The sequence below is a fragment of the Varroa destructor genome, unplaced genomic scaffold (assembly GCF_002443255.2).
Source record: "Varroa destructor unplaced genomic scaffold, Vdes_3.0 BEIS01000002.1, whole genome shotgun sequence".
NCBI lineage: Eukaryota > Metazoa > Arthropoda > Arachnida > Mesostigmata > Varroidae > Varroa > Varroa destructor.
In genome coordinates, this window is record NW_019211455.1 from 25844695 (window position 1) to 25860035 (window position 15341).

Consider the following 15341-nt stretch of genomic DNA (forward strand, 5'->3'; position numbering starts at 1 on the left):
GACAATCTACACCGGGTCAAGAATATCTGACCTATGTTGGCCCGGAATTATTTTAACCCTCAAAATAACTATACTCTGTTACGGTGGGTCGGATCGCAATTAAGCTGGTCCGTTATAGCATGAACAAAAGTGGTTAATGAGATGGTACGAACTTGAACAACAACAACACGAGAAACCTCTCTGATCATTTGTTATTTTCGTTGTTTTTTTTTTTTCTAAGAACCCCTACATTAGCCACTGTGTCGAGTTTTCCATCTACTCATCATGCACTATCAAGTCTGTCATTTTTAATTGATTCAAATAGTCTTTATTGATTCGACTAAATCAAGCTTTCTTTCTCTGTAACACTACATAAAGCGTAAAGCGAATCATATTCGTTGGCGCATCGTATTTGCAGTAATCATCTTAGCTCGATGATTAGCTACTACAGTAAGCGCTCATAAAGCGCTTGTAGGCTAGCGTACAGTTGAGCGGATGAAGACACCAGAAAACAGATCGTCAAATGAATTTTCAATAAAGCCACTCTAAATCATATCAGTCCAGTAAAGAGATGATTATGGGTTAGGGCTTTTATTCATAGTAATGCAAAAGTTTGTTGCTGTCTCTGCCCACGGATTCTTCGGCCGTTAACCAACGAGTGCCTAAAAACCACAATGCTGCGACTGCGGGTAAACGATATATTAATATGTACGTGGCAATAGCAAAAAATCTCGACTGGTTATCTATATGGTACTACTGGAGAAGGACAGAGCAGAAACAATGTGATAATTTATTACACAGTTCTATAGATGTTGAGCCTATATTTCGTATCCGTGACATATTCGCATGAAGTCGAAATAATTGTGTCGACGCAAACCCATCGGCTGGCCGCTGATGTAAGATCAGTTAGTATAACAAATATCATGGAGTGCCAAATTAAAAAGAATCTATGTATACGTAATCACGCCGCTTTCAAAATACACCCATCGTGACATTGGTCCACTGCGTAACCCGCAATCGGCTAACGGAAATCATGTATTATTACGTACATAATTTTTTAAATAAATACTAAATCGACGTACATAAATGGATCTTTGCAGTACCGGTCGAAAGACTGCTCAACCTCTAACAATTTTCTAAAGCCCTCTCAAAATAAACACGAGGTATCCGCATTTTTCGATTCGTTTATTTTAATAGTCGTCATCTTTTACTGTCTTTTTTTTCTCAGTCTGCTATTGACTTTTCCATGATCGTTTCTCTTTCGTGTTTTTCAGTTTCAATGTAAACATCTTACCCTCTCTTTTGATATCCTCATTACACTGTTTCTCTCCTCTCTTTCCTTCTTTTTTGACTTTTTCACCCGTCATTTTTTGTAGACGGGTCCCTACACCCGCCCACCTCCCTCCCGCCATCTCTAATTTCTATTCAGTGTGACTCACGTCCAATAACATAACATTATGTACAGGTTGCTTTTGTGTTTGCTGCTATTGTTGTAGTATTTTGTTACTCTGTTGTTGTTGTTCTCGTTGTTGATATCGACATTTCCAACTGTTCACCTTGGCATTCTGCTATCGAGTATTTCCTTTTTAGCTAATCTGGGAAGGGGAAGAAACAACATATATTGTGTCGCCGTGTCATAACCGCCGTCACGTTTATAATGGAGTCGTGCAAACAACAAACCTGAAAGGTTAATATTCTGGCGCGCCTTCTTTACCAACGAGCTTTTTCCAGCTTTGACAAATCATGCCAAGTTCCACCGTGAAGTGATAACCAAAGCTTGTAGGACTGAGTTAATATTTGACATAATACACATGAACAGAAGACGTTGTTATTACCTTATGATGTATGTATAGATAATTGCGTTGCAAAAATGATGTGTACGTAATGGAAAAAATCTACCGAGTATAAGAGCGAAACACGTAGCATAGCAGATTCGAGGATATGGGGAAGGAACCTGAGAACTGGTCGTCGACCAGTTACCAATCAATTATCTTAATAAATAATCATACATTAGATTAGTATGCGGCAGTCTGCTCGGCATGTGAGGCTCCCCAAATAGCCGTCCGCGAGAAAGGGGAACTTCTCAACAAGCGTCGATCATAATTTTGGTAATAGTATATGTATATAATATTTGTTTTATATATATATATATATATATTATAGAGTTCCATTTACTATCGGCCATGTTTATTTGTTTCGGTAATTATCTGTAAATGTACATTATTATAATTGTTATACACGAGCGAACTAATCGCACGGTACACAAACAGATATCTATAATTTTCTATCTGTAGTGTACTATTTTATTGTTCAGAATATGCTGTACTCAGACACTACGTTAGACGGCGCATAGCCTACACGAAGGATGCAGAAAACTCTTTTATTATTTTACAATGTTAATGTAGGCTGCTTTTGCCGTCACTTCTTCCATTGATCCCGGATGCTGTCGACTTTGCACAATAATTACATAGAAATATGTAGGAAAAACATGTGGGAAAGTTGTTGCTTGAGCGCTCGCCTGTTATGCTTTTTTTTTCGATCAGGTTGTTTAAGGACATGGGAGAAAAATGAAAACTATTTTGTACGGACTGATCATATGACGGGCACCCGACCGATGCGAAAAAGCTAACGTGACTTTTGATTGATGTTATTTCTATGTGCTCTGCAACTTCTGAGATACATGTGTTTTTCAGCCACTTACGTAATCAAAGTAACCTGAGGTCACTACTACTATTAGGCTGGGTAGTAGAACAAACTAAAAAGAGTTCGTATATTCTGTACGTACGTGTGTGCGTCTCGGCAAGCCGACATCCGACTTTTTCATGCTCTGAATACTGATTAACCAACAGCATCCGGGGTTTTAGAGTGACTGATATGTGGCTTTGCTCCTTCTATGATAAAGAAAGAGCGTACAATATATCGCTAGCGATATGGCATAATCGGGGGGAAAAAACACTCTTCGGACAACTGAATCGTCGGCGAAGTTGGTCGGCTATGGATTACAACTACTACCGCCCTATCAGTTCTACTTGCCACATCGCTGTTTCAAATACATATTCACTCACATTACTTAGACTTATGAAACCAATTCGGTCTCCGCTCGATTTCACGCGCTCTGCCTCTTGTAATTATCCACCCTGCTCTGTGCTTTTTCATCTCTAAAACCTAAGACAAAAACAAAAAACTAGTATTAATAAATACGACCAATACCACTTATTTTCACTTTTACCGGAATGCTTCTACCGTCGTGAGCCGTACTATTTTCTATCGATGTGAAGCTGTCAAGAGGATCACGTTCGTTGAATGTGATACGACCACTGGGAAGCTGACCACAGTGACCGCAGTGACAACAATGAGATGACTGATGATCACTACATACAGCGCTTAACATTAAAAATGGCATTAATAATGATAATAACAATAGTAGTTAACTGGATGATGTGGCATTTTGAATTATACGGCAAGATGTTCTCTGGTCTACGACGGTATCAACCTCGCTTCAGCTACTCCTTCTTGAGAGCTCCTTTTATTTATTATCGGAAGAGCGGGGGCCATAATTCAATGAAAATTAGTCAGATCCGTTTCCAGCAGTCAAAACAACGACCAATGTATTTTGCAAGTGGTTTCTGTCGACGTAGACGTAACATTAAATGATGGCTGATCTTTGTTTCGGCGTCTGCAGATTACAGAGGTCGCACTTCCATAATAACGCTTTCGTTGGAAGCTGATTAAGTGAACTTAGTAGAAGACTTCCTGCGCACCTTGATGGGTCCTGGGTCCTAAAGATAACGCGGGAGTCTAGATGGTGGCTAAAGGAGCGACCTTCTGTTCGTCCCTGTCTTCTAACGGCAACTCAATTGGACTACGAGCGCACACACGCTGCTTGTTCTGCCTATAATGTGGAAAAGATACGTAATTAATACGTATTGGTTTATATGTGCATCACAGAAATTACTCAATTACTGGGTATTGGATTTCCATGTATGAGGTATAACGTTTGGTTGAAAACGACGAGGAAGCTATGATGATCCTATGCTAAATTGAACATTTATTATGTGAAACTGGTGAAATACTCTCTCAAACCTTTTCAGTCTGTAGATGTAAAAGACAATGATGGCGTTGCCTAATAACAGCAGGCAGACAATAATTGAGGGAATAATGACGTCCGCGTACTCCGACATGGTGCGGGATAGGGAACTCAACGAAGAAGACCACGTTATCGGTCGCCTTGTAAAACCTAGACCGGCACGATTCGCTTGCTGTGCAGTGATAGCTAGTGGAAGATCTTCAGATGATGAGGATGCGTCGTCAATGACGTTCGAAACGCTGGTATCTATTGGAGAATCCCGCACCTTGCCTCCGATAGGGTAACCCGACCCCAGAAGAAGGTGACCGTTATATGCTAACTGATACGTCGCTGTAATAGGACAACACACACAATATAATCGGCGGGAGGTAGTAAACGGCGAGTAAACGTACTGTATCCTATTCGTATTATCAGATCTTACAATTATTATTTTATATATATATATATATATAACAAGCATAAGCATTAATTGCTTATGGCAGCAGCAAATGCTGTCCTTTATTAACTAATTTATTACAAGCTATTTAATAAGTTACTTCCGATTTGAAGTGGTCACTAATGTTATTGTTGACAATCAGCATTATTCAGAGTACTTACAGAGGCATTCGCCGAGTGGTCCGTTCGTCCAACGAGTCCCGTTGAGACAGAGTAAGGTCTTATGTCGAGTTATTGTGTCCGCAAAGAAAAAGTCCCTCCGGCAGCGATATGTAGCTGCGGTTGTATTCCGCGACTCTAGAAATCCGTCCCGGGGAGCCGGAAGTGTGGGACAGCCCGAAACTGGACAGGCCAAACAGGCAACGAGACCCAGAAACAAAAGTTACACACGAGTTAGCGAATCCTTGTACAATGCAATACGGGCGAAAGCTCTGCCGACATTCACTCGGTGTTTACAAGAAACGGATAAATACAATCAACTAACACCATCGGGCCAAAACGATCACTTTTCAGGTATTTCTTTTCCTCTATCCTAACTACTTCGAGGCGCGACAAGCTCCACCACTATAAAACGGTGTTCTAGTTTCCTCTACGATCTTCTACTATGATGCTCTTCCTTGGTTGTCACTTACTTTTGTACTCTAGAATAAAGCCCCGATGAGGAGCGAAGCCTGACGAGATGAACTGTACAGAGACAGCGTTTGCGCTAGAGAACGTATTGAGAAAGTAGCGCTGACGCTCAACGCATATATCAGCGAGAAGGGACCCTCCGTGATCAGCCGACGTCAAGCGAAGTAGGTCACCGCATTCCTAAATAGGATATAAGGTAAATGATCATGAAAAAAGCAACACAACTGCTGGTTTACAATCGACTTCCACATTTTTCTACACTTAAAGCAGAAGGATTGAAGGGATCCAAAACAAATTCATATGGCGAGAGAATCGCACGTCCTGATATATTGTCGCAGACTACGTTCTCTTATGAGGTCGATGCAACATAGAAGCCAGCTAAGTTGCTAGCCTAGTTATAACAAATCTGTATTCGTACATAGCTCAAGACTAAGTACTGCGGACAACAATCCATTAACGTGATCAATGGATTCAAAGAAACGGAATAATTGAATAAAAACCGCTACCCATGTAGCAATTATTTATCGCTTCTGCGCATGTATCCCGATATTCGTCTTGATAGTTCGCTGAAGAGGATTTTTGTTTATCATCCACTCGTACTATACCAAGAAGTGATGGTGTATGTTGCAAGCTATTATAAAATTCGATATTTGCGCATATAAAATAGTACATAGGTATGATTACGGAAATAAGTACTGCACTTTAAATGTAACTTTGAACAAGTTTTATCCAAAGAGTTTATCATTAATTACAACGCGAAAATAATGGCATAGGAAAACCGAATGCAGACGACTTTAAAAGTACATGAATAAGACAACTACTTAATTGGCTGTCCGTTTAGTTAATTTCATCCATACCGGGAATATATTTAGACTGTTATGTCAGCTAGGTCATTACTCAAACAGCGGTTACCATCGAACTACGAACAATGAAAAAACCAGCTGGATCGTCAATGAAAAAATTTCAACCTTTGTCCAGAGTATCTATAACACTTAATTGTGAGCAAGCCAACTGTCACTACCTTAAGATCAATTGAAATTATTATTATAGACCTAAAACTTAAATACAGATAGCGTCTTTTCGTAAACAACATTCGTGTACCGAGAGCTCAAGTGATTTTTTAAAGGATTAATTGGATTCTTGCTGGAATGAGGATGTCACTTGAAACGCTAAAAGATAAATCGGTCGATCAACTACATGCTCCTCGACTAAAGGCCTACGTCTCACTGAACATTTTGCTACTGTTCATTGTTACTAAAGTCTGTGTTCCTCAAAGTGGCTCATATATAACGGTTGGTTTATTCCGATTTTTCAGCCTGGTATAGTTCAATTTTGAAGCTTTCTGTATTTTACCGAATTATGGGGTATTTCATTGGAGGTAGGCATTTTTTTCGTTCTCCTACTTGGTTTTCGTTACCATACCGGTCGAATCGGCTAATCAGTGTCCTTTGTTGCTCTCTAGCAAGATCTAATATCGACATAAGCTTCTTCACACCTTGCATCTAATGTATGTCATTGGTAGAACGGCTAATTAAAATCTCGCCTTTCCAGCAATAAATATCAACAAGGATCATTGCTTTCTGCATAAAAAGCAGTGTTGAAGTGTCTCTATACACTGATTCAGGAGAACGGCACATTGTTCTTTAAAAGCGCAGCCGCAGGGAGCTAACCACGGTCGACAGCCGGTTGACTGTGAGCGTCTCGACGGCATTTTGGGTTCACGAACCCATGAGCCGTTGCGACTAACGCATGGTACCGCGCATCACGAAACGTCTCAAGAATTTAAACGGAGAAATACATTTTACGAGGTCAGTCGCATGCGTTACGAATCTGCTTGGCAGTAAAGTTGAATCTGACGATCGTGATCCATAAATACTAGAAAATATATACAGGGATAATACTGTTGAGTTTTTTTTTAAAGAAACATGCATTTTGTAAGAGGCCTTAACAATATATGCATGGCCTTTTCGCTGATGTCTATAAATGTTTATGACTAATATTACAAAATTTGCTTTTACTAGTTACAACAAAAAAAAAAACGTTTTCCAAATGATATTCAAACAACACCTGACTATATTTCTATTTTCTACGAATCGTATGAATTAGCAGTCTCAATAAAGTCTTACATCTAATTCTACCATTAAACATTGCTCTAAGCATATATATCAGCTGCCTGATTCAGACAAATTAACTATGCGGCTCCAACATAAATATTATTATAACTATTTTTCATATTACTATGTGTCTACAGTGACGAGTTTCTTGCTGATAACCGTCAATAGACTGCATTTTATAAACCATCTATGTATTTTTATGTAATCATTTATCAGTCGACCCTTTTATTAGTCAAATTGCTCTATACGGCTCAATCTGACCTATATAAGACCCTATTGTAAACATAATGTTACTTCGGGTTTTTCAAGACCTATCCACAGTATACATGAGCGCTGTAACGTATGATAGAAATAGAGAGAAAGTACTTCCGCTGACTGCAATCACTGGTAAAAATTGATGAATCACGCAATCGTTAATGTAACCATATCAACGGTGAGGAGCTTACGCTGAAAGTTGAAACGACAAATTATTTAACGTTCAAACTCCACTTCGCGCCTGCCACTATCATCACACTTAGCAGAAATACTCAACTGCATCTAAATGGACTACACGCGCGCATATTCAAATTGCTGATTGCTTCGTACCAGAAGCAGGGTGTCACCGGCTACAATTTTCGTATGCACTGGCACTTTCCGCGCACACTTTCGCACGTAACTAGAGCTAAATAGTAGAAAAAAGGTTCTGTCGGGAACACACCGCCAGCGGTGAGAGAGATTGCGACCTTAATGGAAAAAAATGGCAGGAAAGAAGATCGCTTCGTAACCTGGTGGTAAAAAGTAGCTGGTTCTTATTTCTCGAACTAAACAGTCAGCCGGAAATACGCAGAAATCTTTTGTCGTCTGTCGTAGCACAGAACACAACACAGCTATGGCGCCAATACTGAGACGCTTAGGGGAGAGACCCGGCAAGACCGTCGAACCAGTGTATGGGGCCAGCGCTGAGAAGGCATTGAGTCAACAACGGGCTTGCACGCAAAAGAGACAACGTTGTGATGTATGACTGTGAGAGCAAAAGGAAGACTTGATGCTGGTACAGCCAGCGCCCTCGGTGGCAGGATATAGAAATACGGGCAAAAAAGAGGGTCGCATTTAATATAATTGTGACTTCATAGAAACGGAAACGTCATTAAACTACATACACAAACCGACAGTTATCATTTAATATCATACGTCTTGAGATCGCATTCATTTAAGGCACAATTCTTCATTCCGTCCCGGCTTCCATAGTGACTTGACCAGGCGATTCAAGTTTACTATCGTAACTTTCTTATTGGGAGCTAAAAAGCTGTGTAAACGAAAAAAAAAGTTCAGCTAGGTGTAGCGTTTCGATATTTCGGGTTTTACGTCCGGCATCGCCGTTGGGCATTTCACTCGATGGAAAACAAAGTGTGTCTGTGCCTAGATCTAGACGACCGCGTGTCTCTAAGGCGTAGCTTCTAAGGTTTAATTATTGAGTTGAGTTGGCATGTAATCTTTAACCGTTGTGAATGAACAACGCAAAAATAGGACACCTGTAAGTCTTAGCAGTAGAAAGTAATCCTATTGAATATGGTAATGTGTAACTAATTAAACCTACCTCACTAGGATTGGTACCGCTGACCGCATTGTTTAATGACTGCGCCGTATTCATGTGGGTGCTAGTTACCCCGCTGAAGCCTCGTTTCAGCGTTGGCCGTAGCCGGACGTCGAGTACATTGACAGTTACAGTCTGTCCTAATCTGCCCTGAATGGTCCAGTTGCATTTCTGGCTGTGGTGTGGCGCCACGTAGAATTGCGGGAAACCGGGCGACATCAAATAGCCATAAGACTGTTCGGCGCCCAGACGGCGCGAACATACCGACGTGATTTGTAGAGGATTTGAAGCTAAAAAAAGAACAGACCGAAAAGTCAAGGAGTAACTCGAACAGCCTTTGGGCTTTGTAGTAATGACCAAACTTGCTTGGAAAATGTCATTGTCTGAAGCATCCATTATGTTTACATAATTAGATACAATCAGTGGTGTATAGATGAACATTTTTTGATGAAAATAGATGGGCATCGAATAAAGGGAAATGCTAAATTACCATTTTTTCTAATACATTTCCGGTATATTTGATAAAGACATGTATTAAGTTTCTTGTGAATACATCCTGAATTTAAAACAATTGCAACTGTCAGCTATTACATAGTGAGCCCAGCTATATGACGGCGTAGGGCGACAAATGCCATACGACTATGAGTTTCTTCTATACTGTCTTAATCTAGACCTTAATTTAAGTTACAATTGTTGGAATCTTAAGAAGTATTGAGACAATTTGATGAGTAACCATCTTGAATAATAATAATAATTAATAATAGTTCACCGACTTTCAACAAATTATAGTGGCTTTCATTGAACAATTATACCAATAACATCGGTGCAAATGTTTGTTATATATTTTCATATATACTTCGTCAGTTGAAATACACAAGGTCCTAGACTACAGTGGTACTCAGTCACGTTTAGAAAAGGTGGCTGTTCGGACCTTAGGACAGGCGCCCCTTTTTGAGCCATGATTTTTCCAATGTCTTGGACGAGTTAGTGTGCCCAATGGTACTTCGTGACGAAGTTGAAATGCAAGCCGCCCAAATTTCTTGGACCGATCTCCCTCTGAAATTGCGGCCCACCGAAGGATGAAACGCTGGTTTCGACGTAACGAGCAGGAACGCTAATTGTAACTTTGTTCCTCGCTGAATAAAACGTCAATTGCTTGTGAGTTCCCAGTGTTCAGATGCTTGCGTACACTGGACTAGTGTGCTGAAGCGGCCAGAAATAGGGTTCCTGATTGACCGAACAATAGTACCTCGAATTGGTGAATTTTTATAAAAACACATTTACGTTAATGATTTACTTCAAGGCGAGAAATAAAAAGTAAGAACTAGGTAGTAAACAATTTGTCCTAAATGCTTGTTTTTGTTAAAAAAAAAACTTCCACCCGTTTAGTTCGATTTTTGACCATAGAAAAACCTATCGTATCCTATATAATATAAGAGCTGTACCCATGACAAAAATAATTTCATAACTTCTAACTTATTTAAAGGATCTTTTGTTTGTTCGTTAACTGATCTTATTATATTGATCGTATTAGAATGAATAAATGTACTCAATCATATTTCTGACGCTGCTTAAAATTAAGCTTTTTTCAATATAAGTGTACAAGACAAACCTAGCTAACATATGCTTCCAGCCAAAATGGAAATCGGTAAGAACCAGTTCGTTTTCAACTTATACTTACGCATCCATTATACTCCCGAGAAGGTAAACAGGCTACTAAGTAAAATAAAAAGGAGAAGTCTCAGAAGACGACAACTTCTCTGTAACATTTCGTCAGAAAGTTAAACAAAGTGCATACCTACATAGTTGAGAAAACCTTGTGTAACAGAGAGCTCAGATTGAAATTAGCCCTTTCGTAAATAACTTGTTCACTATATCCTCACAGAAAAAAGCCACAGCCAATAATAGGCAACAAACATATTACCCAGCAAATGGCAGGCACTATCGATTTATACTTGTTTATATTCTAGGACGCTCTTTGTCTTTTTTTTTATGCTGTATCGAGGCTGGGCAGTTTCAGAAATGAATTTCGATGCTTGCAACGATTATCGCTTCATTAACCTGCCGTTCAGGCATTATCACTCGTACACATAATACGATCGAGCTAGTGAGCAATCGGCAGATTGTCTATTGAGGAATGAAGCAAACAAGGTAAAAACGGTGTGTACAATAACAGAATTGGTATGGTCACGCCCACTTGATCTGGCGTGTCCGCCAATCAGTGGACCGATCTGATACTATTCCTCACTATGGCCGTCTAATCAGCTTTTTACATCCCAGCGTTGCTGGCATGCATCTAATTGGGCAATCTATCAGCGATCGGTTTGACTGCAATATCATATCTCCGCTTTGCTACGTCACTGCTCTCTAGGGCAAGAGCGGGTCGTCGCACAGAAAATATAAGAGATGCGCTTGCATCGCCAGCGAACACCATTAGTTTATGAAGAAAGCCAGTTCCACTTTCCTTTCTTTGTAACAATAGTAGTAGCGCGACAAGGAAAAAACGCAAATGCTTTCGACTCGAATGGAAATGGAGGGGAAACGGTCTGCTTTCAGCGTTATGACACTTTTAGTTCCCGCAATACGTAACGATGCGCATCTAGCAGTGAACTCCCTGAACATCGACTTCCCGTACTGTACGGTGTACGAGCATACGTTCTAGGCGGATATGTACTGGAATTGTGGACGTCTTTGGCCCACAGGACGCTGCTACGTACTGCGCGACACAAAGTGGAAAAACATCGTGTCTCTTTGCTATCCTTACTCCCCCTTTCTCTCTCTCTCTCTCTATATATATATATATATATATATCTCCTCGTTTTTGTATCTTTTTAGGTTCTCCTTTTCAGTCACTCTCCTACTGGCTCCGCTTTTCTAGCACAGAGGCCCCTAGGTGCAGCGCAAGCCTGTTTTACTCCCAGTTGCCTCTCTGCATTGGCCGTTCACTGGGTTTCCATTTTGACACATCATTTCCTAGTTCCACTCGGCCTTTTACTATTATTGTACCCGAACAGAAGAGATGCCTCTGCTGCTGCTGTTGCTATGGCCGATCCTAGTCTGCTGTTGCTGCTGCTGCTGGTCGCGACTAAAAAGAGCGCGAATCTTGGAACATGTTTACAGAAAATTGCTGTTGGTCAACCATAAGCATTACCATCGTTCAGTAAAGCAATGGAGACAGAGAGGTAAGGCCTTTCATCGTGTGGTGTCGGCATTGCTACGTATGGTAAAGGGCTCGGCAAGACATGTACAATGTTAGAAGGATATAATAATATGAACTTGAAAGAGCAAATGCTTAAAAGATATGCACCATTTTAGTCTAGTTGGAGTGTAGGCTCGCTACATTCACTTACGGTGCCCTTCTAAAATCAAATTTTCGTTACCTTACTAGTCGTAGAACTGCGAACGCTTTTACATTTTCCACTTTCAAATCCATTCCATCTACCGTTTATAGTTAAATATGGGTATCACTTTACATCGGTACAAGGAGCAATAATAAACATTTTTCCAACAGAGCACTTGCTTTCCATTAGCCTGACAAACGATGACAGAGGTCAGCCATAAACAATCAACAAAAGAGTATATACACTATCTAAATAAATCCAAAGAAGAATAAATCACTCATTTCCGCTAATATCTGTACCGTCCTCGTTTTTCCACTATATAGATTCAAGACTATAGATTCAAGGGGGCCTTCCTACATTTTTTTTTGTCCTTCCTGTGGTTGACTTCCATTTTTGGAGCGAGTTTTCAACTGCCCTTCTTCCTTCGAGGAAAGCGATGCACAGGTCTACTTTGCCCTTTTCAGATGGGCAACATCTGCCGTATTCCGTGTGTATTCGTGTGGCTGGTGACCCTCTTGCCTCTTCGGTCGCTTCGACAACAACTAATGGATCCAATTGGAGTTCCGATACAGCAAAGGAAATAGAAGACGAGGATTTGAAGGGAGCGTGTCGCCTCTGCATATATTGAAATACCTGCATATATTCCCCATTTTCCTATGGTTGTCTTTTTGCGGCGGTGACATGAACAACTTTATATAAGCAATCGTTCTTTTCTACTGTAGTACTATACGTCAATCAAATGTTTGCCATATTCAAACTTTGGCGGCCATACTTATATATTCGATCACACTTATTTAAAAGTTTAACGATATAGAGACTAGATACATACTAATAATATACCCTTTCTGTACTGCTTTATTTTCGGCACTTTATCCCAACATCAACAGTCAATCGTATCAACAGACAAAGCTTGTGAGCACAGAGCCTTTTAATCACAAACTCATTTATAATAATACAACTAAAAACTCGAAAATTTATTGCAATAATTAAAAATAGTATAATTTTCACAATCCTGAATTTTTTACTTAGAAATTAACCACTGTCCTAGAAACTATAATACTTAGTGGTAATTTTTAATCAGCTCCAAACGACTACTTCTTTCACACATTTTTCATTTGTTTGCACCCTTGCTTTTTTAGTGTGGGATTGACGGCCTGCCATCGGCCCCATTTCATTCTACTTTTTTTTTTGTTCCATACTTGAATAACATTCTAGCACATCTACACTAACCAGTACCGCTTAACGCATGAATACTAACAAAACCTAATTTCCGGATCCGGGAAATAAGTATTTTTTCTGAAAATGACTAGTGATTAGTCTAGGTCCCAATTTGAGAATAGAATCAAAGTGGATGGAACTTATTATAAACACGATTACTAGGGAAGACAATGTTTTATATACAAAAATCTCCAACATTTCCATTTTTTGCTTATATAGAGCCTCAAAGACAACTGATAAGGAAAAAAACCGGATTTTAGACCGATTACCCTATGTATCCTAGTTTACTATCGGAAACCCAAAACAATGAATGGCGTACGTATGCAATAACTAAAGATCGAAAACAGGATATTTTCTCTCGTCTATTTTTGGGCCCACTTCTATTTTGTGTGACGCTAATCAAGGACAATTTGCCACTTTGGAGCTGGTAGAAAGATTTCAGCTCGGCGGTGCCTGCGGCAACAAATATCCCTGAGGTCCACAGACCCTTCCCGTAGAGGTCGGATGTATGGAAGCCAAGTCAAAACTGGATGTTTGAACACTGACGGCACCAATAACTCGCTCCTTCTTAACAAGCAGTCGAGTAGTAGAGCTTAGCTTCTTCTCTGCCAAATGCCACGCAACCCTTTCTGCTCTAAATTTATGTTAGAGATTTCGCTTGACACGTCTTTGAAACTGCGCAGGAATCGTTGTCGTAATTCGATTAGAACTCCATTCTCAACGAAGCAAGGGCGGTAGGAGTACAGCTGGACGAAGGCACAGCTACTTCTGCTGCTGCAAAAGTAAACGACTAATTTAGGCCATTAAAAATGTCCTGAAAATAAAATATGTACCTAAAGTTCATCTGAAGACAGCGCATAGCGATTGTTTGTCACGTGTTAACGCAAAACATAGGCGCATTTTCAATATATAGACTTGTGAAGGGGTGTGGCATAATGACAGAAGAAAATCCGCATGAGTCACACCTTCAAACGCCTCGTTATCTCTTCTGTTGGTTTCTTTTCCGGAGACTACAGTATGCCCTTGTAAGGGGGAGTCACAATCTAATTCCATCGCTAAGCGGCCTAGCTAGCCGAGCCTCGTGCTCCTTCAGCTTCATTGCAAAATCGTATGGTATTATGTAGGTATCGTTTTACGGAATTCCTACACCATAAATCGAAGAAGTACAGATGAGCTCGTCAGATGCTTATAAATCCTTCCTATACATGGCCTGATTTATACCGATTAATAAAAACGGACGGCCAGCTTTCGGCAATAGGCCATAACTCTGTGTAGGTGGTATGTGTGTGTGTAAAGCAAACCCAGACGTTTCACTCATACGACTGTCCTCTGTATACGTCTATACGTTAGCTACCCCCTGAGATAATTTCCTGTTGCAAAAGATTTTCAACCTGTTATGTTCTGCTTGAAACAAAAAGCGTGCTCGTAGGCCCGTTATATGGAAGAGCAGACGAGACTACTCTAAGCCTTCAATTCTATCCAGCATAAAGTTCTTTGTTCCAGTAGATTTGCAGAAGCGGCCACGGCGAAATCAAGAGAAGTGGACAGGTCTAACGTACATAGTCCTGCCCTCCTGCTTGGCCTACTACGGCCGTTACCTAGGCCTCTAAAGCCATCCAACCGATTCGTTGGCCTGGTAAGACCTTTAGTGTGTACGAATCGCTCTTTTTATGAGCCGTCCAACGACCTTAGGCACGCCCTGCTTCAGCAGCCACGGCCGGCCCTGGTGCCGTTCTCATCTTTGTGGGATCAGCTAGTCCCTTCCTTATGTATATGTAGTATATATGTATATAAAAAGAAAAACGTCTTGAGCCATCATAATAATCACGATTATCATCATCACCATCGTCGTCGTCCTCGTTCGTTCACCAGACCGAGTTGGCATCAAAGCTCGTCTGTGTTGCTTCTAGGGTCCATCCGTTTTGAACTGGTGAGGCAGAGCGTAGGGAATAGACATACTGGCA

The 15341-nt window shown here is 40.4% G+C and overlaps 1 protein-coding gene and 1 long non-coding RNA gene across 6 annotated transcripts in view; one reads left to right on the top strand and one right to left on the bottom strand.

Annotated features, from left to right (window-relative positions):
• Positions 1–1147: 1147 nt before the first annotated feature.
• LOC111243870 (uncharacterized) overlaps positions 1148–15341 on the bottom strand; it is a 174051-nt gene continuing 159857 nt past the window's right edge. For 4 of the 5 annotated variants that reach the window (XM_022790105.2, XM_022790103.2, XM_022790101.2 and 1 more), the window contains 5 exons: positions 8822–9108; positions 5134–5311; positions 4664–4843; positions 4063–4396; positions 1148–3871 (listed from right to left, as the gene is read on the bottom strand). In XM_022790105.2, coding sequence (XP_022645840.1) covers positions 3778–3871; positions 4063–4396; positions 4664–4843; positions 5134–5311; positions 8822–9108 — 1073 coding nt within the window. In that variant the 3' untranslated portion in view covers positions 1148–3777. The remainder of the gene's footprint in view (positions 3872–4062; positions 4397–4663; positions 4844–5133; positions 5312–8821; positions 9109–15341) is intronic. The other variant, XM_022790102.2, reaches the window with a different exon arrangement.
• LOC147757589 (uncharacterized) lies at positions 5191–8074 on the top strand. The gene is made up of 2 exons (XR_015321026.1): positions 5191–5327; positions 6683–8074. It is a non-coding gene; the product is annotated as an uncharacterized LOC147757589 (long non-coding RNA).